The sequence below is a fragment of the Eumetopias jubatus genome, unplaced genomic scaffold (genome assembly GCF_037043125.1).
Source record: "Eumetopias jubatus isolate StellerSeaLion01/CBP00866 unplaced genomic scaffold, mEumJub1_p1.0 scaffold_6, whole genome shotgun sequence".
Taxonomy (NCBI): Eukaryota; Metazoa; Chordata; class Mammalia; order Carnivora; family Otariidae; genus Eumetopias; species Eumetopias jubatus.
Window position 1 is genome coordinate 86,363,557 of NW_028274812.1, and position 27,663 is coordinate 86,391,219.

The following is a 27,663-nucleotide window of genomic DNA, read 5'->3' on the forward strand; positions in this document are numbered from 1 at the left end:
AAGCTCATACATGTCCTTGAATAATAGGTGTTACAAATATATGCCAACCATTTATGCAGTCTACAAGTAGTGCTTGGTATTGCACCTTTACAGTAATCCAGGGATCACAGGTTGGAAATTTTTATTCTAGATATCAGAGAGATGCATAGGGTGCTGTTCTAAACTGGGCAATGTAAGAAGGTATTAGAAGTATTGGGGCGCCTGGGTGGCTCAATCAGTTAAGCATCTGCCTTGGGCTCAGGTCATGATCCCAGGGTCGTGGGATGGAGCCCCACCTCCATCAGGCTCCCTGCTCAGTGGGGAGCCTGCTTCTCCCTCTGCCTGCCGCTCCCCCTGCTTGTGCTCTCTCTCTCTACAAATAAATAAATAAATTAAAAAAAAATTATCCTTAAAAAAAATGTAGTTTGTATGTATTCTTTCAAACATTTTAGGTTTTAATACATATGGTGATTTATTTTTGGAACTTGAACAAATAAAATTGGAGGCAATTATGACCAACCTAGAAGCATTTTAAAGGATATAATCTCTTTAGCCTTGTTGATCTTCTGATAATTCACTAGAGGGCAGTAGTAAGCAATAAAAGCTTTGTTTCTGAAAAAGATAGCTTTTTTATACTTTTTTTTTCAAAGAAGTCTGAGGCTAAATTCAAAAGTTTATTATTTAAAGACCTAAAGTTGTAATGATTAAATGTCTTATGTAATGTCTTATATCAGCTTTATCATAATCTAAATATTACAGTTAAATTTCCTGATAGTCATTAAAACTTAAACATGCAATCCAAAAAAAAAGCTAAAAGCTAGCTAATCCAAAACAATGACAACTTTCCTTTACTCTTCTTTTCAGACTTAAAAATTCACAAGAAGATACTGTGTTCTGGTCCCATGTTACCACAAGGTGTTACCAAGAACACGTCTTTATTTTCTAAGATTTTTACATTAAGCTCTGTAGGAATTTACTTCAGCTCTTCTAATAAATATTTAAATTCCATGTAAGGAAATAAGTTCATGTGAATTTAGATTTCTTTTTTAAACCAATTGTTAAATATTATTAGGAGAAAAAATAATTGAGACTTGGTTTTTACATACCAAATAGTCTACTGCACTTGTTACTAGTCTGGCTAAGAAATCTGTGTTTTTAAGAATTTTCTGAGTGATTCTGATTAGCCAAGTTTGGCAGATATAGTGAAACAAATGTGAAGACCAATAATGTTAACGTACAGAGTTTTGTACTATAATTGAGTTAAAAGCAAGGCACATTTACAGGTCAAGGCATATTTCTCAGACATGGTGTATGAGATGTGAAGGGCACTGAAATTTGCTGAAGAAATAGTGTTAAGAAGTTAGGCATTCTAGTTGAAGGCACTACATGTACTAAAGTATGGAAACTGGACAAAGCCAGAAATAGTATAAAACCAGTGTTTTAAGAACAGTGAAAATTCAGAGGTGTGAGGCATGAGATGAGGTTGGTAGGGATCAGATTTTGAAGGGTTTTGTATACCTGGATTAGATAATTGCAGTCTGTTCATAACAGTAATTCTACCTTTCATTGAAAAGTAACAAAACTTTTTTGAACAATCTTACATGAAATTCTGATATACAAAAAAGTTAGATGTACAACATAGAATTGCTCTGGTTGAAGTAGTAGCAGGTCTCTGTGTGGCTACTTGTCTTCCTATCTCCTGTAGTGGCCTTAAAGGCATCCACCCTGAATCCTAGGATATCCTCTCAAAGCACTTTGAAAACTATTCTAATTAGTCCTGGAGATCGTAATGGATGTTAATTATGGGAGTGACATAATCTGACGTGGATCCTAGAGATTACTTTGGAAACAGTGTAGAAGATAGATTTATACAAAGTGAGACCAGCAGACCAGGAAGGAGAATTTAGATGACCTTGTATTCGACTGTAGACTCTAAATAAGGGCCACATTGTTGATAATGACTAGAGCAACAGATTCCTTGGGAAATAATATTGAATACTGAGGTTCTTTACTTAGGGATCAAATCCATCTAAACAAGCTTTGGGGTAAAATAAGCTTGTTTGGAGGTCTTTGGGAGGACAGGGAATTTATGTGGGCATAAACTGTGTTTAGCAAAATATTTTTGCCTTGGAATTTGGTTTGACACAACATAGGTGTGTTAAAATTATATGTGAATGTGGATAATTGGTAAATAATCATTATGTAATACTGCCTATTCATCAGAGTCTTCAAGTATTATGTTACTTTTTTTCATTGTTTTAAAAAATCATGGAATTACTAGAAGAAACAAATGGGTCAAATGATAATAGAGTTAGGAAAGCCCTTTAAGGAAAGGTTAGAGGAGCTGTGGGATACTTTGGCTCCCATAGGCTTTTTTATTTACATTTTCAGTGTTCTAAGGATATGATATTTTATATTCTTTCCTTTTTATACTTTACCAAGGTCATTATAAGTATAAAGTTGGTAAGAATTGATTAATTACAAGAAAATTACTCTGTCTAAATTTCCTTCCAATATGAAACAGAATCTTCTTCCTTTCTGTTTTTTTCAGGGGCGGGCAGGAAGGAGGGGAGACAATGGGGAAATCATGAGAACATTAACTTCTGTTTTAACAATATGTAAAATGTAAGATTTTAAGGTATTTCTCCATTAGAAAACACAAGGACTTGAATATTGGGTAATAAGTTCATAATTATCTAGATACATTGTGCTATATATAGTTGATATTATCTGATAGAAGTAGTTGATTTCTGGGATTTCTTTTTGGTCGTGTTCTTTGCTCATATTCTCTCTTAATTAAAAAACAAAAAACAAAACAAGCCATGGAGGGAGTTTCAAGATAGTGGCATAAGAAGACCCTGAACTCACCTTCTCGCATGGATACAACAAACTTACAGCTATATTTGGAATAAATTTTCTCTGAAAACCACCTGAGAACTTGATGAACAATACCTCCACAACGAAAGACAAAAGAGACACATCAAGTAGTGTAGGAGAGTCGAAGACACTGCCTCACCCCTGACCCGATCCCAGGTGACCCCACAATCAGGAGGTATCCCATAATAAGGAACTCTACCTTAAGGAGTAAGGGGATTGTACCTCCTATCAGGCATCCTGACCCTAGGGGCTAGCACTGGAAAGATGACCCCCTCCCCAAACATCTGGTTTTGAAAATCAGTGGGGAATTAAGAGAGGGAGAATCGTAGAACTATAGATAACAGAGATCCTGCTCATAAGTGGCTTGTGTACAAACCTGATCACCCTGAGATCCAGCACAGAAGCCACAGATTTAGAAGTGCCTACACTGTAAATGAGGGAGAACCACTTACTAATTTTAAGGAGGCTGTGGCAAAGGCAGGGACCCATAGACACTATCTGGTGATGGAAGCATTGGTGGAGTCCATTTTTGGAATCTCATTCTAACTTGCTGGTGACAGAGCAGATGAGTGCCATTTCTAGTGCTCTTCCTCTAGCATGCAAGCACTAGCGGGCATATTTTGCCCACTTAACCCTTAACCTGGCTGGCAAGCACCTCACACCACACAGCACTCCAGCTACAAAGGGCCAGGCTAGTGTCCTGAGCCCTGTTCTCCTCACTCAGTGATTGGGCTGCCAATGGGCCAGATGAGCACCATGATCCCTACTTCCCCCATGTAGCAGTAAAGCTGCAGTTGGTCCAAGTGGGAGCCCTAAGTCCTGCCCAACCTATGCAGAGAACCAAGTTGTAACTGGGTGGGGAGAGTGCACTGAGCAGCACCCAAGCTACAACCTAGTTGGTCCAGTGACCTAAGTCCCACCTTTCCTGTGCAGCATATGGGCTGCAACTGGGCTGGTAAACACCTGACTCCTGTTCTCCCTTAGCAGCAGCTAAGCTGTAATTAGCTTCCAGGGACACCCTAAGCCCCACCTAATCAGCATAGAGACTGAGCTACAACTGTGATGGGCAAGCAGCTGGAACCCCACTCTCCCTGCACAGTGTCTGAGCCACAACTGGGCAGAGTGAGTGCCTGAGCCCTGATCTCCTAAACAGCAGTGCTGGCTCTTTCACACCTGGTGGGCACATGCAGCCCATCGAGTGGTTGCCCGTATGAAGTGTCTGACTCTGATGGCCAGGGTAGATTGCTCTAAAGGCCCATGTGAACCAGCTGTTAGACAAGACCACCCCTTCAAGACTGAGGGAGATAGCAGTTTCACCTAATACATAAAGACAAACAGAGAGGCAGAATGAGACCAAAGAATATGTTCCAAACCAAAGAATAAGGCAAATCTCCATTAAAAAAAAACTTTAATGAAAGGGAGATAGTGACCTACCTGATAAAGAATTCAAGTAATGGTCATAAAGTTACTTAGCAATGTTGGCAGGAGAATGGATGAACACAAGAACTTTAGCAAAGCTGCAGAAAATGTAAGAAAGTATCAATTAGAAGTTATAACTGAAGTGAAAAATACAGTAGAGGGTTCAGTAGCAGAAAGGATAAAACGGGAACATGAAGGCAAACGTGAAGACAAAGCAATGGAAAACACCCAGACAGAGCAGCAAAATGAAAAGAATTAAAAGAAGGGAGGACAACTTAAGGGACTTCAGGAACTACGTCAAGTGGGATAAATTTGCATTATAAAAGTTCCCAGAGGAGATGAGAGAGAGAAAGGGCCAGAAAAATTATTTGAAGAAATAATGGCTGAAAACTTCCATAATCTGGAGAAGGAAACACATCCAGGTCTGGAAGCCCCGGGAGTTCCAAACAAGATGAACTCAACAAGAAACAATCTCAGACAAATTGTAGTTAAAATGGTAAAAGTTAAGCATAAAGAGAGGATCTTAAAAACAGCAAGAGGAAAGTAACATTACATACAAAGGAAACCCCATAAGGCCATCAGCAGATTTTTCAGTAGAAACTTTACAGGCCAGACAGGGGAGTGACATAACTAACTAATTTATTTAGTGGCATAACATATTTAAAGTGCTGAAAGGGAAAAACTGTCACCCAAGAATTTTCTACCTGGCAAGATTATCATTTGGAATTGAAAGAGAGGTAACAGTTTCCCATATAGAAAAAAGCTGAGGGAGTTCATCACCACTAAAGTATGAAGGGTTAAAGACAAGAACAGTAAAATTAAAAATACAATAATTAGTGAGGCGCCTGGGTGGCTCAGTTGGTTAAGTGTCTGACTCTTGATTTCAGCTCATGTCATGATCTCAGGGTCATAAGATTGAGCCCTGTGTTGGGCTCCATGCTCAGTGGGGCATAGGCTTGAGATTCTCTCACTCCTTCTCCCTCTACCCCTCCCCCTAAACACGTGCTCATGCATGCTCTCTTCTCTTTCTAATATATATATATATAATTAGTGAAGGGATGCATAAAATAAGATGTAAAATGTGTCATCAAAAATATAAAATGTGGGTAGGGGAAGTAAAATATAAAGCTTTGGGATGTGTTCCAAATTAACTTACTATCAACTTAAAAGAGATTGTTATATACATGAGATGTTATATATGACCCTTACAGTAACCACAAAGAAAAAACTTATAGTAAATACACAAAAGGAAAAGAGAAAGGAAACTAAACATAACACTGAAGAAAATAAATCAAATCACAGGGAAGAGAGAAAGAGAAGAAAGGAACAAAGAGAAACTACAAAAACAACCAGAAAACAACTAACAAAATAATACATAACTGTCAATAATTATTTTTTTATTTTTTAAAGATTTGTTTATTTATTTGAGATAGAGTGAGAGAGAGCGAGAGCAGGGGCAAGGGGCAGAGACAGAGGGAGAAACAGGCTCTCTGCTGAGCAGGGAGCCCGATGTGGGGCTCAGTCCCAGGACCCTGAGATAATGACCTGAGCTGAGGGCAGATGCTTAACCGACTGAGCCACCCAGGTGCCCCTCAATAATTAACTTCAAATGTAAATGGACTAAATTCTCCAATCAGAAGATGTAGGGTGACTGAATGGATTTAAAAAAAAAAAAGATCCTTCTACATGCTGCTAGTAAGAGACTTCAAATGTAACGACCCACATAGACTGAAAATGAAGGGTTGGAAAAAGGATATACCATGGAAATGGAAAGAAAGCTGGGGTAATAATATTTCTATCAGACAAAATAGACTTTAAAAAAAACCAAGATGATAAGAAAAAGAAGGGCATTAATATTGATAAAGATCTCAATCTAACGAGGATATAACATTAAAAAAAATTTTTTTTTAGTATCATACAATGTATTATTGTTTCATGGGTACAGGTCTGTGATTCATCAGTCTTACACAATTCACAGAGATCACCATAGTGCATACCCTCCCCAATGTCCATTACTCAGCCACCCCATCCCTCCCATCCCCTTCCACTCCAGCTTGTTTGTTTCCTGAGATTAGGAGTCTCTTATGGTTTGTCTCCCTCTCTGGTTTTGTCTTGTTTCATTTTTCCCTGCCTTCCCCAATGATCCTGTCTTGTTTCTCAACTTCTCATGTCAGTGAGATCATATGATACTTGTCTTTCTCTGATTGACTTAGTTCGCTTAGCATAATACTCTCTAGTTCCATCCACTTCATTGCAAATGGCAAGATTTCATTTTTTTAAGGCCTGCGTAATATTCCATTGTACATATATATATATATATATATATATATATATATATATATATACACACACACACCACATCTTTATCCATTCATCTGTTGATGGACATCTAGGCTCTTTCCACAGTTTGGCTGTTGTGAACATTGCTGCTATAAACATTGGGGTTCGTGTGCGTCTTCAGATCACTACATTTGTATCTTTGGGGTAAATACCTAGTAGTGCATTTGCTGGGTTGTAGGGTAGCTCTATTTTCAACTTTTTGAGGAACTTCCATACTTTTTTCCAGAATGGCTGCACCAGCTTACATTCCCACCAACGGTGTAGGAGGGTTCCCCTTTCTCCACATCCTCACCAACATTTGTCATTTCCTGACTTGTTAATTTTAGTCATTCTGACTGGTGTGAGGTGGTATCTCATTGAGGTTTTGATTTGGATTTCCCTGATGCCAAGTGATATTGAGCACTTTTTCATGTGTCTGTTGGCCATTTGGATGTCTTCTTTGGAAAAATGTCTATTCATGTCTTCTGCCCATTTCTTGATTGGATATTTGTTCTTTGGATGTTGAATTTGATAAATTCTTTATAGATTTTGGATACTAGCCCTTTATTTGATATGTCAGTTGCAAATATCTTCTCCCATTCTGTCAGTTGTCTGTTGGTTTTGTTGACTATTTCCTTTGCTGTGCAAAGGCTTTTTATGTTGATGAAGTCCCAATGGTTCATTTTTGCCCTTGCTTCCCTTGCCTTTGGCGATGTTTCTAGGAAGAAGTTGCTGCGGCTGAGGTTGAAGAGGTTGCTGCCCGTGTTCTTCTCTAGGATTTTGATGGATTCCTGTCTCACATTTAGGTCTTTCATCCATTTTGAGTCTGTTTTTGTGTGTGGTGTAAGGAAATGGTCCAGTTTCATTCTTCTGCATGTGGCTGTCCAATTTTCCCAACACCATTTGTTAAAGACACTGTCTTTTTTCCATTGGACATTCTTTCCTGCTTTGTCGAAGATGAGTTGACCATAGAGTTGAGGGTCCATTTCTGGGCACTCTGTTCTGTTCCATTGATCTATGTGTCTGTTTTTTAGAGCTTGAAGTCTGGAATTGTGATGCCACTGGCTTTGCTTTTCTTTTTCAACATTCCTCTGGCTATTCGGGGTCTTTGGTTCCATACAAAGTTGATGGTATTTTGGTAGGGATTGCATTAAATGTGTAGATTGCTCTAGGTAGCATAGACATTTTCACAATATTTGTTCTTCTAATCCATGAGCATGGAACGTTTTTCCATTTCTTTGTGTCTTCCTCAATTTCTTTCATGAGTATTCTATAGTTTTTTAAGTACAGATTCTCTGCCTCTTTGGTTAGATTTGTTCCTAGGTATCTTATGGTTTTGGGTGCAATTGTAAATGGGATCGACTCCTTAATTTCCCTTTCTTCTGTCTTGTTGTTGGTATGTAGAAATGCAACTGATTTCTGTGCATGGATTTTTATATCCTGCCACTTTACTGAGTTCATGTATGAGTTCTAGCAGTTTTGGGGTGAAGTGTTTTGAGTTTTCCACATAAAGAGAATATAACATTTTAAATGTTTATGCACCCAATTTGGAGTACCTAAATATATAAGGTAGATATATTAATAGAAGTAGAAGGAGAAATAGCAATACAATAATCGTAGTGGATTTTAATACCCTCTTGGATCAGTGAATTGGCCATCCAGACAGAAAATCAGTAAGGAAACATTGACCTTAAATGACATATTAGACCAGATGGGCTTGATACATATAGAACATTCCATCCTAAAACAGCAGAATACACATTCTTTTCAAATACACATGGAACATTGTCTAGGATAGCTCATATGTTAGGCCATAAAACAAGTTTCAGTAAATTTAAGAAGATTGAAATCATATCAAGTATTTTTACAACCACAATGGTATGAAACTATAAATCAGTTACAAGAAGAAAACTGGAAAAAACACTAACATGTGGAAGCTAAACAACATGTTAAACAACCAGTGGGTCAGCAAGGAAATCAAAGAGGAAATCCAGAAATACCTTGAGACAAATGAAAATGTAACACAACATTCCAAAATCTTTGGGATACAGCAAAAGCCGGTTTAAGAGGGAAGTTCATAACAATACAAGCCTACCTCAAGACACAAGAAAAATGTTACATAAACAATCTACATTTAAAGGAACTAGAGAAAGAAGAACAAACCAGCCCAAAGTTAGTAGAGGGGAGGAAATTAAAGATCAGAGTGGAAATAAATGAAATAGGAAATAAAAAAACAGAGAAGATCAATGAAACAAAGAGCTGGTTCTTTGAAATGATAAACAAAATTGGTAGACGTCTAGCCAGACTCATCAATAAATAAAATAGAATAGAATAGAATAAAATAAAATGAAAAAGCCCAAATAAAATCAGATCTGAAATGAAATTACAACTGATACCACAGAAATAAAAAGGATCATAAGAGAATACTGTAAACAATTATATGCCAACAAATTAGACAACCTAGAAGAGTTGGATAAATTTCTAGAAACACAGTCTTCTAAGATTGACCATGAAGAATAGAAAATCCGAATAGACCAATTACTAGTAATGAAATTGAATCATGTACAAAAACTTCAAGAAATAAAAGGCCAGATCGAGATGGCTTCACACATAAATTTTACCACAAATTTAAAGAAGAGTTAATATCTATCTGCCTGAAACTATTACACAAAATTGAAGAGGAAGGAACACTTCCAAACTCACTTTACGAGGCCAGCATTACCCCATTACCAAAACCAGACAAAGACACTGTGGAAAAAGAAAACTACAGGCCAATATCCCTGGTGAACACAGAGGCTAAAATTCTCAAGAAACCAAAGTCAGCAATACATGAAAAGGATCATACACCATCACCAAATGAGATTTATTTCAGGGATGGAAGGATGGTTTAACATTTGCAAATCAATCAGTGTAGTACACCTCATTAACAGAACAAAGTGTAAAAATCATATGATCATTTCAGTAGATGCAGAAAAAGCATTGACTTAATTCAATATCTGTTTATGATAAACACTCAACAAAATGGGTATAGACGGAACATTCCTTAACATAGTGAAGGCTGTATATGACAGACCCACAGTAATGAAGGCCATTCATGACAGACCCACAGCTGACATCATATTCAATGGTAAAAAGCTGAAAGTTTTTCCTCTAAGATTAAGAACAAGGCAAGAATGCACACTCTCGCCATCTTAATTCAACATAATATTGGAAGGCTTAGTGACTGCTGGTAGGCATGGAAAAGAAATAAAAGGCATCCAAATTGAAAAAAAGTAAAACTTTCACTGATGACATGATACTATATGGAGAAAACCCTAAAGACCATCAAAAAACTATTGGAACTACTAAATGAATTCAGTGAAGTTGCAGGATACAAAATTAATATACAGAAATCCATTATATTTCTATGCACTAATAATAAGTAGCATAGAGATTAACAATCCCATCTATAATTGTATCAAAAAGGACAGAATACCTAGGAATAAATTTAACCAAGGATGTGAAAGATCTATACCCTGAAAACCATAAGACCTTGAGGAAAGAAATTGAAGGCCACCCTCAAGATGGAAAGATACACCATACTCATAGATTGGAAGAATTAATACTGTTAAAATGTTCATACTACCCAAAGTAATCTACAGAATCAGTGTAATCCCTCTCAAAATGCCAATGACATTTTTCACAGAGCCAGAACAAATAATCCTAAAATATTTATGGGCCCCAAAAAGCCAAAGCAACCTTGAGAAAGAAGAACAAAGTTGGAGGACTCATGCTCCCTGATTTCAAATTATACTATAAAGCTATAGTAATGAAAATAGTATGGTACCACAAAAACAGACACCTGGATCAACAGAATAGAATAGAAATCCCAGAAATAAGCCCATATTTATGTGGTCAATTAATCTACATGAATGGAGGCAAAAGCAGATGATGGGGAAAAGGCAGCCTTTTTAAATAATGGTGTTGTGAAAACTGGACAACTACAAGAGAAAAAATGAAATCGAGCCACTTTGTTATACCATATACAAAAATAAGCTCTAAATGGATTAAGGACTTGAATATAAGACCTGAAACCATAAATCTCCTTGAAGAAAATATAGGTAGTAAGCTTTTTGACATTGCTCTTAGGGCAATATTTTTTTGGATATGTCTCTTTAGGCAAGGGCAACGAGCAAAAATAAATAAATGGGACTATACACAGTGAAGGAACTCATCAAAAGGAAAAGGCAACTTACTGAATGGAAGAAGATACTTGCAAATGATATATCCAGTAAGGGGTTGATACCCAAAATATATAAAGAACTCGTACAACTCAGTAATAAAAACAAAACAAAAAAGAAAAAAACCCAACCTGTTTAAAAATGGGGCCTGAACAGACATTTTTCCAAGAAGACGTACAAATGGCCAACAGGCACGTGAAAAGATGCAACATCACTAATTATCAGGGAAATGCAAATCAAAACCACAATGAGATACTACCCCTGTTGGAATGGCTAATATCAAAAAGACAAGAAATAACACATTTAGTGAAGATAAAGAGAAGAGAACCGTCATGCACTGTTGGTGGGAATGCAAATTGGTGTAGCCACTATAGAAAATAGTATAGAGGTTCCTCAAAACATTAAAAATAGAAATACCATATGATCCAGCACTTCTGCTGTTGGGTATTTATCTGAAGAAAACGAAAACAGTAATTCGAATGAACACCTCTGTGTTCATTGCAACATTATTTACAATAGACAAGATATGGAAGCAACCTATGTGTCCAACACTGAATGGATAAAGATTTGATGTGCATGTGTGAACAACATGGGGGTTAGGGGTGCTGATCCCCCTGCATGTGTGAAAATCTGCATATAATTTTTGACTCCCCCCAAACTTAACTATTAATAGGATATTGTTGACCAGAAGCCTTACTGGTAGCCTAAACAGTCAATTAATACATATTTTATATATCATATGTGTTGTATACTGTATTCTTAAAATAGAGAAGGGGCACCTGGGTGGCTCAGTTGTTAAGTGTCTGCCTTCAGCTCAGGTCATGATCCCAGGGTCCTGGGATCGAGCCCCGCATTGGGCTCCTGCTCAGCAGGAAGGCCGCTTCTCCCTCTCCCACTTCCCCTGTTTGTGTTCCCTCTCTCACTGTGTCTCTCTGTCAAATAAATAAAAATAATATAAAAGTAAAATAGAGAAAAGGCAATGTTGTTAAAATCTTAAGGGAAATACATTTATAGTACTATACTGTATTTATGAAGAAAAGAATCCATGTATCAGTGGACCCTTGCAGTTCAAACCCAAGTTATTCAAAGGTCAACTATAATTAAAATTGTCACTAAAGTTTTTTTGGAGTTGACATCTAGGTTGTAGAGAGTTTGAGAGACAATATGCAAGATCACCCAGGATATTTTGAAGTTTTGGGATTAAGCCTAAGAAATAGCCTTTATCACTTCTGCCTACATTCATTGTCTTGAACTCAATTTCATGAGCCTACTTAACTTCAGGGGAGACTGGCTGAAGTAGTTTGGCTGTGTGCTCAGGAGGAAAATGAAAAAAGATTTAAAATATGTAATGTGTCTGCTTTAGAGCCTGTTGCTGCAACCAGGAAGTGATAGTTGTCAGTTTTGTTTCTAAAGATTTAATGATTTAGAATAACGGTCATGTGGCAATTGTCATTAAGTGTTTTTAATGGTTACAATTAAAAATCATCATTTGGGACTGGCTAATATAGAAAAATATAAAATATGTTTATTTTTAATGCTTATTAACATTAGAAAATACTTGTAGGAAAATACTTAAAATACTTAGCAAAATGATTAATTATACTTAAAACTTATAATAAACTGTATACAGATAATTGGTATGCTAATTAAATAATATGTATGTATTAAAAATTTAGTCAGGGTTTACTATATATATTGTTGGATAAAATTGTTTTTTCCATAGAAAATAATTTTATAAAGTGTTTCTACTAATTCACACTATCTTAACCCCTCATTAATCTGAAGTTGCAGCTTATTACTTTGGTATTCTTTTTACACTAATTTTGCAACTTTTCCTTTGAAAAATACATGTTATCTATTCTGTGAATAGTTAGTTTTACAGATGTCAGTTTATATAACTGTGAAATAAACAAGAGAATTATGAGGCAGTATGTCATGATTCATTTCCATGTACTGTGTTCTTCAGTGATTATAATCCTTCACAACTGCTTACTCTTGCACTTGCTTTAAAGTTTAAAGGACGTTTTTCCCTCAAAATTATATGTATAAAATAGTAGTACTAAAACACATTTTAATTTTGTTTCTTTTAGGCCTATGGCATGTCTGCATTACCTTTAAATCTAATAAAAGGCACCAGAAGTGCTGCTTATGAACGTTTAGAAAACACTGAAGACATTGAGGAAGTGGAGCAGCACATTCAAACGATTAAATCAAAAGTGAGTTGTTATTTTATTGTAATTGGGAAGCGTAAAAGCACATTGTCTTTGCACTACTTTCTGGTATGACTTAGACATTGGCAATCCCATATATTTGACATCCGTTGAATTTTTTTGCAACATATCTGTAACAAACTATGTCCATGGTTTTAAAATTTGTCCTCTGTGAAATGCAAGACACTGACAATTTGAGAATTTCTATCAGTGTTCTAACAAGTAAAAGCAAAAGTTTTGCTCAGGTATGATCAAGACCTTGCTTATTCCCAGGTATGTTGATTTTATGTGTAACATCAGATTTTACTGTGTCACTTATGTTCAAGTTTTATGTACTAGTGAAATAAGCTAAAAATTCCATGTCATCACTTGCCAATTGAATGTACTTCTAAAAACACAATGAAGTTTCTTCCTCTGTCACCTCAAGTAACAGATAAATATTATAGAAAATATTTAGAACAGATAAATAATACTTATAGAACACATAAAACCTATTTATAGAACATTTCTAAGCATTATTTAGAAAACAAGTTTTCTAAATTGTATTAAACTAGCATAATCCTGATACAGAAATCAGATGATAATTGCATACAAAAAAAAACTACATATGTACTGGTCTCCCATGAACTTCTTAGAAGCAAATGTTTTAATATAAAGAAAAATACTAGCAATTCAAACCTGTGTTGTAATAAGAGAATATTTTATAATTATCAGATTAGGTTTATCCTAGAAATTCAAGGATGATACATTAGAAAATCTACTAAAGTAGTTTAATGTATTGAGTTTAATGTAATAGGGATATTAACATTTTAATGAGAAATATAAGCATTTTAATAGCTGCTAAAGAATATTTAGTAAAAGTCAATTTGTAGTTATGTTTTTGAAAAAAAGCCTTACCAGATTAGAAGAGAAGAGAGTGCTTAGGAAAGGAAATCTATAATGAGTGTCATACTTAATGATGAATTGAACATTCCCATTGAAGTCACACATAGGTCAGTGTGGCCAGTATCATTGCTGCTCATTAGCATATTCCTGGAGGTCCTTGTCAGATAAGAAAGAATGCAAGTATAAACATAAGAGGGAGAGAGAGGAAAAGGGAAATATACTTATTATTCACATATCATCTACCAAGAAAATCTGAAAGAATGATCGACAAATTAATGGAACTAATAAGAGTTCATCAAAGTGCCTGGATACAAACATATAGAAATCATTAAACAGTTGGAAGATGGAGTAAAAAATGGTCTCATTCACAATAGCTGCAGACTATAAAATAATAAGAAATGTCAGAATTGTCCTGGTAGAAATTAAATAAAATTTATTGCAATACATAATAGAAGACTGAAATATATTGAGAACTTCATCAGTTCCTGATTGGGAAGACTGAATATTGTAGAGATGACAGTTTTTCATAAGTTTAGGTGGAAATTTATAAAAGACAAAATATGAAATATTCATAGACCCCCAGGGGGTCTAGAAGGATGTTGTATTGCTTAATGGAGGTAACAGTAGGAAAGGGCAGTGGTACTCTGGGATAGTATGAAGGGAAGCTTTCACGTTTTACTTTTTTTAAAACAAAAGGTATGTATTCATATGCTTTATAATTACATTTTTTTTTTTCCAGATGAGATAATTAGTTAGCTGCTGGGTTTCTATCCTGGTGTTTGTTTCTCTGACCAAAATTATTCTTATATTGTTTTGGTCAATAGGCAAAGCAGAGGCAAAGCCCTTACTCCACTGAAATATTCACCAAGTAGACAGATAAATAACTTGGGTTTATTTTTAGTGGACCCTTAAATAGGTTTATTAACTTTTTTTCTGAAATAGTGAAAGCTAGTTGTTAAATAAAACTACCTCATTGTTGGTATCCTTTGGATATTAGAATGGCATTTCTGAGAAAAATTATATGCTTACGATACAAAGTACTGTACCTTTCTCATGCCACACACTTGAAGTATTATTGCCTGGATCTATCTTCTAGAAGGGAATGTTTGTTTTATTCCTTTGTCCTTCCAAAAATACCTTTCCCTGAGGTTCCTTTTTCTTGGGAAGAAGTTCGATAGTACCCATTGTACTTAAAGGAATGAAGATAATTAAATATAGTCTAGTGTATGCAGAGTATGGCCTCTGGACTAGTAGCACCAGAATCTCCTGGGACTTTGGTAGAAATGCACATTTTAGACCCCACCCAAGACCAACTAAATTTTATTTATAGGGTCTAGAAATCTGTGTTTAACAAGGTAATTGTTATGCATGATAAAGTTTGAGAAGCAGTTTGATAAAGTATGGAAGACGACGGCTGGTTCCAGAAGAGTATGGCAGTGCCATTATGTAAAGAGATCATTATTACTGTGCAGGTATCTTTATTAAAGGATATTTGGATATTGTCTTCATTATAGCTATGATTTCAGATGAGGCTGCACTGCATATGCTAGAGAGCAATTTTGTTGTCTCTCTCTTAAGAACCTATTTAAATCTGAATAGGGATATTAACATTTTAATATCTGATGTCTTTACATTTTATTTTATTTTTTTATTTTTTAAAGATTTTATTCATTTGAGACACAGAGATAAAGAGAGAGAAAGCATGAGCAGGGAGAGAGGCAGAGGGAGAAGCAGGCTCCTCGCTGAGCCAGGAGTCTGATGTGGGGCTCGATCCCATGACCCTGGGATCATGACCTGAGCCGAAGGCAGACGCTTAACCATCTGAGCCACCCAAGTGCCCCTACATTTTATTTTTTTAAAGATTTTATTTATTTGAGAGAGCGAGCACAAGCATGAGTTGGGGAGGCGGGCAGAGGAGAGGGAGAAAGCACATTCCCCACTGAGCAGGGAGCCTGATTCAGGGCTCAATCCCAGGACCCTAGGATCATGACTTGAGCCAAAAGCAGACACTTAACCAACTGAGCCACCCAGATGCCCCTGATGTCTTTACATTTTAAAAATGCAGTTCCATGTAAATATTTTTCTTGTTGCTTCCAATAAAAGCAAACAAATTTATGTTACCTTTTTTGTTTATTTTTAGCAATTGTCATTTATTGTAACTAATTATTGTATCCAATTGAAGACACTTGTGGGCAGGGGAGTTCAAGCAGGAAAGTGTTATCTTTGAACCACCATTGAGAAAGGTACTGCTTATGGTTATAGTAAGCATCAGATAAAAATAGATGGATGAAAGTTACCTCTCAGTAGGCTGGCCAAAGAAAAGATAACTTATGTGCAAAAGTCCTTGGAGAATAAGAAAGTGACATTTCTTAGCAATTGTTATAAATACCTCTGCATAACACATACTGGTATTACATCCCTCTGCTGTATCTGAATCGGGGGCTGACCAAAGGGAGAGAAGGGGTAGAACCAAATATACTAAGATAAGGGATAGAAAGAGGAGCTTGGAGGTGAGAGTAATTGAACAAATTGAATAAAGTACCCCATAAAAAGGGCATTTTTAAAGATATTTATCTCCTTTCCACGTAACTTTACCATATATTTGGAAAATAGGAATCAAGAAGTTCAGTATTAAATGTACACACATCTATATTTTGATGCTGATCTTGGTTCAGAGATGTGTATTGTCACAAAGATGTCATTTTTTTTTTTTTCAGTTTGTAAATTTGCCTAAGGAGTATCCAACCTAAAAAAGGTTTTGCATGATTTGATAAATCTGATGGGTACTTTACTAAGACCTTAATGGTAAAAAACTGTTTTATTTTGTTCTGTTACTTGCAGAGCAAAGACGGTCGACCTTTGCCAGCAAGGGATAAACGTGCCTTAAAACAATTTGAAGAAAGGTTACGAACACTTAGGAAAAGAGAGAGGCACTTAGAATTCATTGAAAACAGCTGGTGGACAAAATTTTGTGGTGCTCTGCGTCCCCTGAAGGTAAATGGAGTTTTAAAAAAATTATCTTTGTCACTCTTTTCCCAAGTTTATGTAGACCTCTTAGAGTAATTGAGTTCTCTTTGTGAGGAATTACAGCATGGTACTTACGAGCATGAATTTCGGAGTTAAAGTGATTTTGAATCATAGCTCTGTCATTTGGTAGTTTGGGCCAGTTACACACCTCTCTGAGCTTCATTCATTTACTCATGTGTAAAGCAAGTATTATAACAGAGATGTTGGGAAATTTAAATTAAAATATAAGAAAGTAATGTAGTGTGTTGCTAACACATTTTGCAAGTTTGTACTTCTCCATAACTAGGAGAACTGGAACCCATATTAGAACTCAGGAACCCTAACTGAAAGTAATAGAATTTGCTTCATTGTTAGATGGTATGTTTCTGAAAGTATGTAAAAAGGTATTATTTAGTACAGAAAACCATTAATTAATCCTTACTGCCTCCCTCCTTCCCTCCCTTTCCTTCTTTTCCTTCTTTCTTTTCTTTTTTGAAAGTATCATTTGCTAGCCATGAATTCTTCAGACAGTGGTACCTAAACTTAAGTACCTACATTGAACTAAGGGCATAATAATAAAACTCTGAGTCTAAAAAGTAGCTAGAACTGCTGGCCACAGACTTCTATATTGTCTATTCTGTATCTGGCATTTCAAACACCAAGCTTTGTATATAATAGTGTGTAAGTTGTAATTTAGAAAGTGCAGTGAATAGACTGGTTTAAGGAAGGTTAAGCAAGATAAAGCTATAAAGTGGGTTTTGGCTAAGTTTAAAAAAAATGTTTTAGAGAGCCTCATGAAATGGTTAGTCAGGTTGAGTTCTGCTTTGTTTTCCTCTTGTAATTAGAAAGGAAATCAGGAAATGCATTGACTGCTCACCTTAAAAACCTGGTTTTTGAAAGAGTTCTTCAAAAATATATCGTAATCAGATCTATCGTGTATTTTTATTTTATTTATTTATTTATTTTATTTATTTATTTTAAAGATTTTATTTATTTATTGACAGATAGAGATACAGTGAGAGAAGGAACACAAGCAGGGGGAGTGGGAGAGGGAGAAGCAGGCTTCCCGCGGAGCAGGGAGCCCGATGCGGGGCTCGATCCCAGAACCCTGGGATCATGACCTGAGCTGAAGGCAGATGCTTAACTGACTGAGCCACCCAGGTGCCCCTATTGTGTATTTTTAAACCTTCTGTTAGAATCAATTTTATTGAAGACTCACCACTCCTTTTTTGCGGGGTGATTGTCTTTATAATACCAGAAGTATGATGAAATCCTCCTCAGTCTTTTTTTTTTAATCTCCTCAACCTTATCTTAATTCTGTATTTTTTATATGGCTTCTTTATAAATATTTATAAACTGGTCTAACATGGGCTACCTTGATTTAAACACACTCTGTCCTATTTCACTGAACCTATGTTTGGAGGGATTTTTAAATCAACTTTAATAAGTGTGCAGATTGATTTTGCCAAATACAGATATGTAGATATGGAAGATCCACATCACTCCAAAAAGCTACTTGATGTCTTCCCCTGTCCCATGGAACTCAGACCCTGGGTGTTGATGTCTTTGTCATTATAGTTTAGTTTTTTGTGTTCTATAATTTCATGTAAATGAAATCATAAGAGTGTAGTATAATCTTTTTTCTGGCTTTTTTGGTGCAACAAAATGTTTTTGAGATTTGTCTCTGTTGCATGTTTTCTTTCAGTAATTCATTCTGTTTTACTGCTGGGTAGCATCCTGATGTGTCTGTCTATGTCACAATTTGTTTATCCACTCACCTTTTAGTGGAGATTTGAGTTATTTCCAGTTTGAGATTATTATGAATAATGCTGTTGTGAATATCTGATATAGATGTGTGTTTTCATTTCATTCATTTTTCTTGGGTAAATAACTAGGAGTAGAATTTCTGAGTGTAATGTTTAATGTACATTTAACTGTATAAGAAACTGCCAATGTATTTTCCAAAGTGGTTGTACCATTTTGCATTCCCACAGCAATATGAGATTTCACATTGCTTCACATCCTTGTCAACTCTTATATTGTAACTTTGTAATAGTTATTCTGATGGATTTATAATACTATTATGGTTTTGATTTGCATTTCCTTGGTGACTAATGATACTGAGCATTTTTTAGTATTCTTATTGTGTATTTTCTTTAAAATGCTTGTGTAAATCTTTTGTCCTTTTTTTAAAATTAAACATTTGTTTTATGAGTGAGTTACAAGAATTCTTTATATATGCTGCATTAAGTACTTTGTGAAATATATGTATTGTGAATGTTGTCTCGTACTTTATAGATTGCCTTTATGTTTTCTTAAACTGTCATTCAAAGAGATGTTCCTTAAATTTTTATTGCAATCATTTTCTCATCTGTTTTCTTCTGGAAATTTTATGGTTTTAGCTCTTATATTTTAGGTTTGCAATATAATTAATATTGTGGGATGGTATAACTTAAGGGTTTATTTTCCGTATGGATATTCAGTTGTTTCAGCAGCATTTTTGTCAAGACTGTTCTTTGCTCATTGACTTCCTTGGTACTTTTGTCAAAACCAATTGATCATGTGTATGTGTGCATCTATTTCAGGACTTTCTTTTTTGCTTCGTTGATTTATATGTCCTTATGCTAAAACTTGATTACTGGTATGTTATACAGTCAGTCATGAAATCAAGGAGTATAAATTCTTCAGTTTTGTTTTTCTTTTTCAATATTGTTTTAGCTATTCTAGATCTTTGCATTTCCATATAAATTTTAGAATCAATGTAGAATTCTACAGAAGACCCATTGGGATTTCTATTGGGATTACTTTGAATCTGTAGGCAAATTTGGGGAGAATTGATATTGTAAACTTGAACCAAATGAGAGTTCGTCCACCTGATGAACATCAAGCCAGTAAAAACTGACACCAGTCTTTTGCAGTGAAGAATGATACTGGTGTGGCACCACCCAGGATAACAGGGAGCTAATGCTCTAAAGACCTGAACTACCTGATGGCTTGCAAGTGAAGGTTTTTAAAGGCAAATTTTGGGGCAGGGGCCCTCCTGAGAAGGTCAGCCCCACTGATTGGAGGCCCATGTTAGCAGGTACTCTAGTACTGCTTTGGTGCCTCAGAGGTCTTTTCCATCTCAAGAGACTTGGAATCTTAAAAATACCTTTATTCTATATGTTAGAAATTTCATTAAGTACATTTTGGTGATTATATCTTTACTTGTAAGCTAGTGGGGTTGTATTCCTACAGGTTCCCTGGCCAGTCCAGCTGTGCCCAAGGATGGTAGGCCCTTTGGTATTCATTTTCTCGTCTGAACTGACAAGATGGATGCCGGCTTTAATATCTTAATACTGAATCTTCTAGTCCCTGAACATGAGATCTTTCCATTTATTCATGACATCTGAAAGTTCTCTTTGCAGTATTTTGTAGGTTCAGCATGGAGGTCTTTCAAATATTGTGATAAATATATCTATATCTTTGTTTATACTGTTACACATGATTTTATTTAATTTCAGTTTTCAGTTATTGGCTTCTTAGTATGTAGAAATTTGTTTTTGTACATTGATCTCATATCATGCAACCTGGCTAAATTATTACCTCTAGTAGCCTTATTATAGATTCCTAAGGAATTTTTATGTACATGAACATGTTAGCTGCTAAGAGACAGTTTTATTTCTTCCTTTTCAATCTAAGAGTTCCAGGTGCTTTTTTTTTTCTTATTGTACCAGCTAAAACCTCCCATACAGTCAATTTACCACTTACTCTTTTTGTTATATATATGTATTATTCTTGAATATGGATCTAAGTGCTTACCTGTCTTTCATTTTCTGGGCCTGTTAGGAATAATAGGAATAATTAGGAGTAATAGGCATGCCTGAAGGAAAACTCTGGGGATATAAACTTACTGTTCTATAATTGAGGGTTTAACATGAATGTGAAGAGATAAGCACTGCTTTTTTTATTCAGATGAAATATGAAAATTATTTTTTCTTCAGTGTGTTTGTGCACAGTTGATATAATCAGAAATGGGAAGTCACATGCTCTAAGTGCTTAAACATTATCATCCAAGTAGTCCTAGTGGAAGAAGGTAGAGATAGGCCCACTCATTCCTCTGCATTGCTCAGTACATGCTGGAGGTGACTTAAGACCTGTGAGAAGCTCCTGATACAAAATTTCTTTGAAGTTATGCTCTATCTCAAAATTTTGTGCTAGTATTGCCTTTTACTCTGTATTCTAATCCATGTTTATTTTATTATAAAATGTATTAGATTTAAATTTTTGCAAATGCAAAAGTTCAGAGTTTGATGATTGTGTGACTTTTTTGAGAAAATATAATTTTTTTTTCCTTAAGATTAGATCCCCTGAGATACCTACTGATCTTGTGATTTCACATTACCATGTATTTTGCGGGGTATACATAACTCATTTCTTTTTTTTTTTTTTAAGATTTTTATTTATTTGAGAGAGAGAGCACAAGCAGGGTGGGGGAGGGGCAGGGGCAAAGGGAAAGGAAGAAGCCGGCTCCCCGCTGAGCAGGGATCCTGATGCGGGGCTCTATCCAAGGACCCTGGGATCATGACCTGAGCCTAAGGCAGACACTTAACCAACTGAGCCACCCAGGCATCCCTGCATACCTCATTTCAGAGGCAGGGATTTTGCTGTCACATACATCTGGTTTTGAATACTTGTTCTGAGCCTCACCAGCTATGTAAACTTGTTACTTCACCTTTCTTTTTCTTTTTTTAAGATTTATTTATTTACTTCTGAGAGGTGGAGGGGAGAGAGAGCACGAGTGCAGGCAGGGGCAGAGGGAGAGATAAATTTTAGCAGACTCCTTGCTGAGCTTGGAGCCTGACCCAGGGCTTGGTCTCACGACCCTGAGATCTTGACCTCAGCCGAAATCAAGAGTTGGGCACTTAACCAACTGCGCCACCCAGGTGCCCTGTTACTTCACCTTTCTAAACCTTAACTTTTCTCATCCTTATAATGGAGTTACATACTTACCTTATTTTTGTTATGGGAATTAAAAGAAATAATGTATGTAGTGTTAGTGCCTTTTGATGTAAACAGCTCAGAAAACTGCAGCTGCTGTTGTTATAGTTCTATATATAGGATTTTTCCACTTCTTAAATGGTGCCGGAGAACTCAAGGGAAAAAAGCAGTTTTGTGTTGTAGACATTTATAAAACTAAGCATCTAATTAAAATAAGTTAATGGCTCCTTAAAACAACTTTTATATGTAATACTGAATACATTTCTAAGCATACAGTCTAATGTTAATTAAACACTTGAATAAATTCTCCCCTGACAGAAGGGCATACTATGAGCTTTTACAGCTAATTGGCCTGGGTAACCTATAGATTCATTAGGTTTTAAATATAATTTTTTATTTTATTATATATATATTATTATATTTACTATATATATATGTTTACTATATATATATTTGCCTATTCTGGGTATCATATAAGTGGAATTATTCTGTATTTGTTCTTTTGTGCTCAGCGGGGAGCCTGCTTCTTGCAAAAGAATTGCAAGCAGGGACTCAAACAGATACTTGTCCACCAGTTACCACAGCAGCATTATTTGCAAAAGCCAAAAGTTGGAAACAACCCAAATGTGCACCAACAGATAAACAAAATGTGAAATATACATATAATTGAATATTATTCCATCTTAAAAAGGAATGAAATTTTGGTACATCTGTAACACAGATGAATCTTGAAGACATTATACAAATTTGGATTATGTATGGGAGAGTTCATCTCTGGGGTCTGTTTCATTGGTTATATATCTGCCTTTATGCCAGTACCAAACTGTTTTGATTACTGTAGCTTTGTAGTAAGTTTTGAAATAGGAAATATGAGTCTTGTAACTGTTTTTCTTCTGCAAGATTGTTTTGGCTATTTGAGATTTTTGAAATTCCATATGAATTTTAGGATAGGTTTTTTTGTTTCTGCATAAAAACACCTTTCCAAAAAATACCTTTGTACTTTTCATAGGCATTGTGTTGATTCTGTAGATCACTTTCAGTGTTATTGTTATTTTAACAATATTAAGGCTTTAAGTTCATTAACATGGCGTGTCTTTACATTTACTTATGTCTACTTGAGTTTCTTTCAGCAGTGTTTTGTAGTTTTCAGTGTATAAGTCTTTTGTCTCTTTGTTTAAATTTATTCCTAAGCATTTTATTATTTTTGATTCTGTTTATTTGAATCAGACCCATAATAAACTAGCAAAATTTTTATTTCTGCTTGTCCCACTAATCTCCTAACCCCCCAACATATACACAAACATAAACCAACTAAATTTCATAAGGTGAGCAAACAGTGAAAAATAATTTCATCATACACAGTGCATTGTTTTGAAGGTGTGTGGAAATATTTTTATGTTTCCTTACTAGTATTTTTGTCATGTCATTTTACCCTTTGAAATTTACTATGAATTATGTTTAAAGATGTAGCAGATTTTCTTTCTCAGAATAACACTTAAAGCATGTATGTTTTACATGGTGGTGGTAGTTTGTTTTAGGCCATACTGTTTGAGTATGTCTAAAGACAAAGACTAGCACTTTCTAACTTTAAAGAAGTCTTATTAAATGTTTTACTGGAAGTATAAGTGTGCATTCCAGATTTTTACTTGATCACTACATGAGATATATACTTTAGGTGCTTCTTAAGATGTCTTTCGGGTAGTTTAGGTTGGTAGTAATTGTGTGTTAGAGTTCCTGTAACCTACAGTGTCTTTTGAAGATTGCCAGTAACTTTATGATATGGATACTGAAGTTCATATAAGAATAAACCCACTTGTAAGCGACTTAATCCATCTTTATATTAGTACAGTCATGAAACTTAAGTGTGTAGAAAAGCTTGGATTGGGTCTTGTTAATCAATAACTGATCAATACATAACTTTGTTTTTTGTGTTTGTGTTGAAGAACAACTTGTTTAACACATGTGGTTGATTCATTAACATTGAGCTTAAGACTAACAGCAGTTATAACTCATGCCTGAACAGAGTTTACCTAACACATGTATTTTCTCAGTAATCACAGCCGTCTTAGTCTTAGGAACACTAGACAGCACTTCAGCACTATGCTTGGGGGCTGTTTAAAAGAGCAAAAGTGCCAACACAAAAGCACAGAAATGCAAAGAATGGAACACTAAATAGACAAAAGATACTTGTTTACAGTATGAGACCTGAAATAAGAAAGAGTGTTTGCCTTGTTGTGCAAGCTGGAAACTTGCACATTAGGTGACTTAGATTTTTTTCATTACTCTGCACATATCCCAGAAGACCACAAGTGCCCCAAGTATTGATTTTAAGGTTATAAATAAATTTTAGTGAGTAAATGGATTTGCAAATACAGAATCTGCAAATGAGAATCAACTGTACCTATAAGTAAAAACAAAACAAAACAAAAATCCCCAAATCCATTAAGTGTTCTCTTCAGCTTTTACTGTAAAACTTTGTGTTTAAACAAAGATAATTTGGGGAAAATTGCTTGGGAGAGAGAAGAGGAGATTTGGAGGTGGGCCTGAGATTGATCTGAATCCCCCTAAAAGTTAACTAATCTAGTCACATACACACAAAAAAATTGTATGATTCCACTTATATGAGGTATCCAGAGTGGTTAAATTCATAGAAACAGGAAGAATGGTGGTTGCCAGGGGTTGGGAAGAGGGAAACCTGGGGAGTTGTTGTTGAATTGGTACAGAGTTTCAGTTTTGCAAGATAGAATTCTTGGAGATTGGTTGCACAACAATATGAATGTAGTTAACACTACAAAACTGTATACTTAGAAAAAGATTAAGATGTAAACTTTGTTATATATCTTTTACCACTATTTAAAAAACAGAAACAAAAAACAAGTGGCTAAAAACCAGGGAGAAATGAAGAGTTGGACTGTGGGAAAAAATGGAAGGAAAACACAGTTAAATTCAGAAATGAATACAAAATTATAGGGTGTCCAAAGGAGAATAGACTCAAATAAATTTAATAAGTGGCATTGAATAAAGGTAGGTAACAACCAAGAGAAAGAAAACAAGGTGAAATAAAAAGGATCAAAAAATGTTGACATGGAAGAGAAAGAGAAACTACATAGGTTTAATTGGTATCCACACAGAAGTAAAACAAAACAAATTAGCAGGAACTAATATTTAAAGCCATATTCCAAAAAAATCCACCTAAAAATAGACAGACATGAATCTACATATTGAAAGAGCCACCTTGTACCTGGGAGAATTTATGTGCATTTTCCTAGTAACACTGACTTCAAAATTAAAGAAGAGCCTTCAAGATTTCCAAATTAAAAAATCAACTGACTTTACAAGGGCAACATAGTTAGAATCAGACTTCTTAAAAAACATGATAAAGCAAGGCAAGAATGGGGGGAACATTAAAAAAGTCTCAGTGAAAAAGTATGAAGCCAGAAGTTTATATTTAGCCAAACTATCTTTTAGAAAAACAATTTTTAAACATTTAAAAACTCAGGGAATTCTGTACCCATGTGCTCTTGAGAAATCCACTAGTTGCCAAGCTCTAATCAGCCAAGAGGTGAGAGGGGAAAACATCAGCAAAAGAAATAAAGGTGAATATTTAATATTGCAGATCTGTGAAGAAAAGATGTGGGCAAGGGTGAGACTATGTATAAACATTGTATGTTCTGATGAAACAAATCATGCAATTAAGAAGGGGGAAAGAGAAGTAGGGTTTCTCATAGATTACTGTGTGCGGAATTAGGTGGGAATTGGATACATAAAAATTAAACAACTCTATACCAAAGGGCTAAACAAGAAAATGGGCTAAGGGCATTTGAAAATTGAAGTACACTAAAACAAAAGTATAAATCTTCTTGACAAAAAGGAACTAAAAGAGTGAAAAACATATTAAGTAAGAAACACAAGAAATATACACATAATTCTCAGTAAGACTGTTGAGATTAATGTTTCAGGCATATCAATAAATATGAGTGGACCTAACACTATTAAAAGAAAAATTTTAATTTTCCTCACAAAGCAAGATATAACTATATGCTGTTTAAAGGAGCCACCTAAAACAGATTGACGAAGGCTAAAAATATGTATTGAAAGATATGCTAGGCATATGGAAATAATAAGAAAACATATAGTGATCTTGATGTTAGATAAAGTAGAATTTGAAGCCTAAGAACATTAAATCCAACAAAGGATACTTTTTGTGATAGTCAGAATCTCTTCCTCCTTCCCCAATGATTTCCATTCCCTAATCCGTAGAACCCTTAGTATGTTAAATGAAGTGGCAAAGGGGACTCTGCAGATGCAGTTATGGTTACAGACTTCAAGGAGATTATCTGGGTCGCCCCTTAAAATCATAGAACTTTTTTGACCTGAGTCAGAGAAATATACTATAAAGGGTAAGTGAGAGATAGTAAAAATGTGAGAAAGACTTGACTTGCCATTACTAATTTGAAGATGGAGGGGGCAGTGTGAAAAGGAATGCAAGCAGCTTAAGGAAACAAGACTCCCAATTGATAGCCAGCAAAGACTATAAATAAAGACCTTAGCCCTGTCACCTCAAGGAACCGAATTCTGTGAACAATCTTAAAGAGTGTGAAGTGGTTCTTCCCTAGAGCCTCCCGAAGGAAATACAGCTCTGCTGACAACTTGATATTGTGTGACCTTAAACAGAGAACTAGCAGAACTGTGCTGTGCCCAGATTTCTGACCTACCGAATAAGAAGATGTTGTTTTAAGCCACTAAATTTGTAGTAGTTTTTCAGTGTAGCAATAGAAAACTAATATACTTATTAATATGAAAATTCACAAGTTACAAGGTAGATAAAATAGTTATGTACCAAAGAACGCAGTAACCAACTTTATGAAGCAAGAAGTAGAAGAGATTCAAGGAGACGTAGATTGAAATATGTTAACAGTATGAGAATAACATAACACCATACTCAGGGTAAGACATTTGAGGTGCACAAAATTGAGTAAGATTATAGAAGACCTAAATATAATCAATACGGTGTATCATAACTTTTGAACTTTACATCCCAATAGTAGCGACTACACCTTCTCTCCAAGTGCACATGGAACATTTACTAAATTGATCATATATTACGTCATGAAGAAACTGTCAGTGAATTCTACAGAGTAGATATGTTACAGACAACTCTTCCCTGATTGCAATGCAGCATTAAACCTAGAAATTATAACAGAATCAATAAGCTAAGGCACTTTTCACTTGTAAATTAACCTTATTTTCAGCAACTTCCGGGTGAAAGGAAAGGAGAAAAACAAATTGCAAAATTTCTAAAAATTTGATGGAAAAATCATTAGAATCTATGGGATATATTTAAAACCATAATCAGGAAATAGTGATCAGGAAATTCAATGCTATAAACACATTTATTAATAAAAATAAAAGGATAAAAATATACACACTGAATTCCAAGCACAAAAGGCTAGCAAAGGAACAAAGTTAAGCCAAAAGAAAACACAAGGAAAAAAACATAAAAGCGGAAAACAGAGAAGAAAAACATAAATTAATTTCTATGTGTATGTTTTAATTAATAGATAAAACACTAACTTCATTGAAAGGAAACAGGACTGACTGGAGAAATGGTTGATGCTGAGATTGGTGCTGGGAAAGTATATAAGCCCACACCTGCTATGTCAGAAGGAGAGGATGTGCTGAGGAGTAGCTGAGGTATGATTAAAGGAACCAGCTTAAAGGGGCTCCTAGTTCCTAAATTTGGGACCATTTAAGTATGAAAATATATG

The 27,663-nt window shown here is 35.3% G+C and overlaps 1 protein-coding gene across 1 annotated transcript in view; it reads left to right on the plus strand.

Annotated features, from left to right (window-relative positions):
• Positions 1 to 27,663, plus strand: part of LMBRD1 (LMBR1 domain containing 1) — a 125,729-nt gene that overhangs the window by 48,343 nt on the left and 49,723 nt on the right. The window contains exons 8-9 of the mRNA XM_028097815.2: positions 12,905 to 13,030; positions 16,751 to 16,903. Of these exons, the coding sequence (XP_027953616.1) occupies positions 12,905 to 13,030; positions 16,751 to 16,903 (279 nt within the window). The remainder of the gene's footprint in view (positions 1 to 12,904; positions 13,031 to 16,750; positions 16,904 to 27,663) is intronic.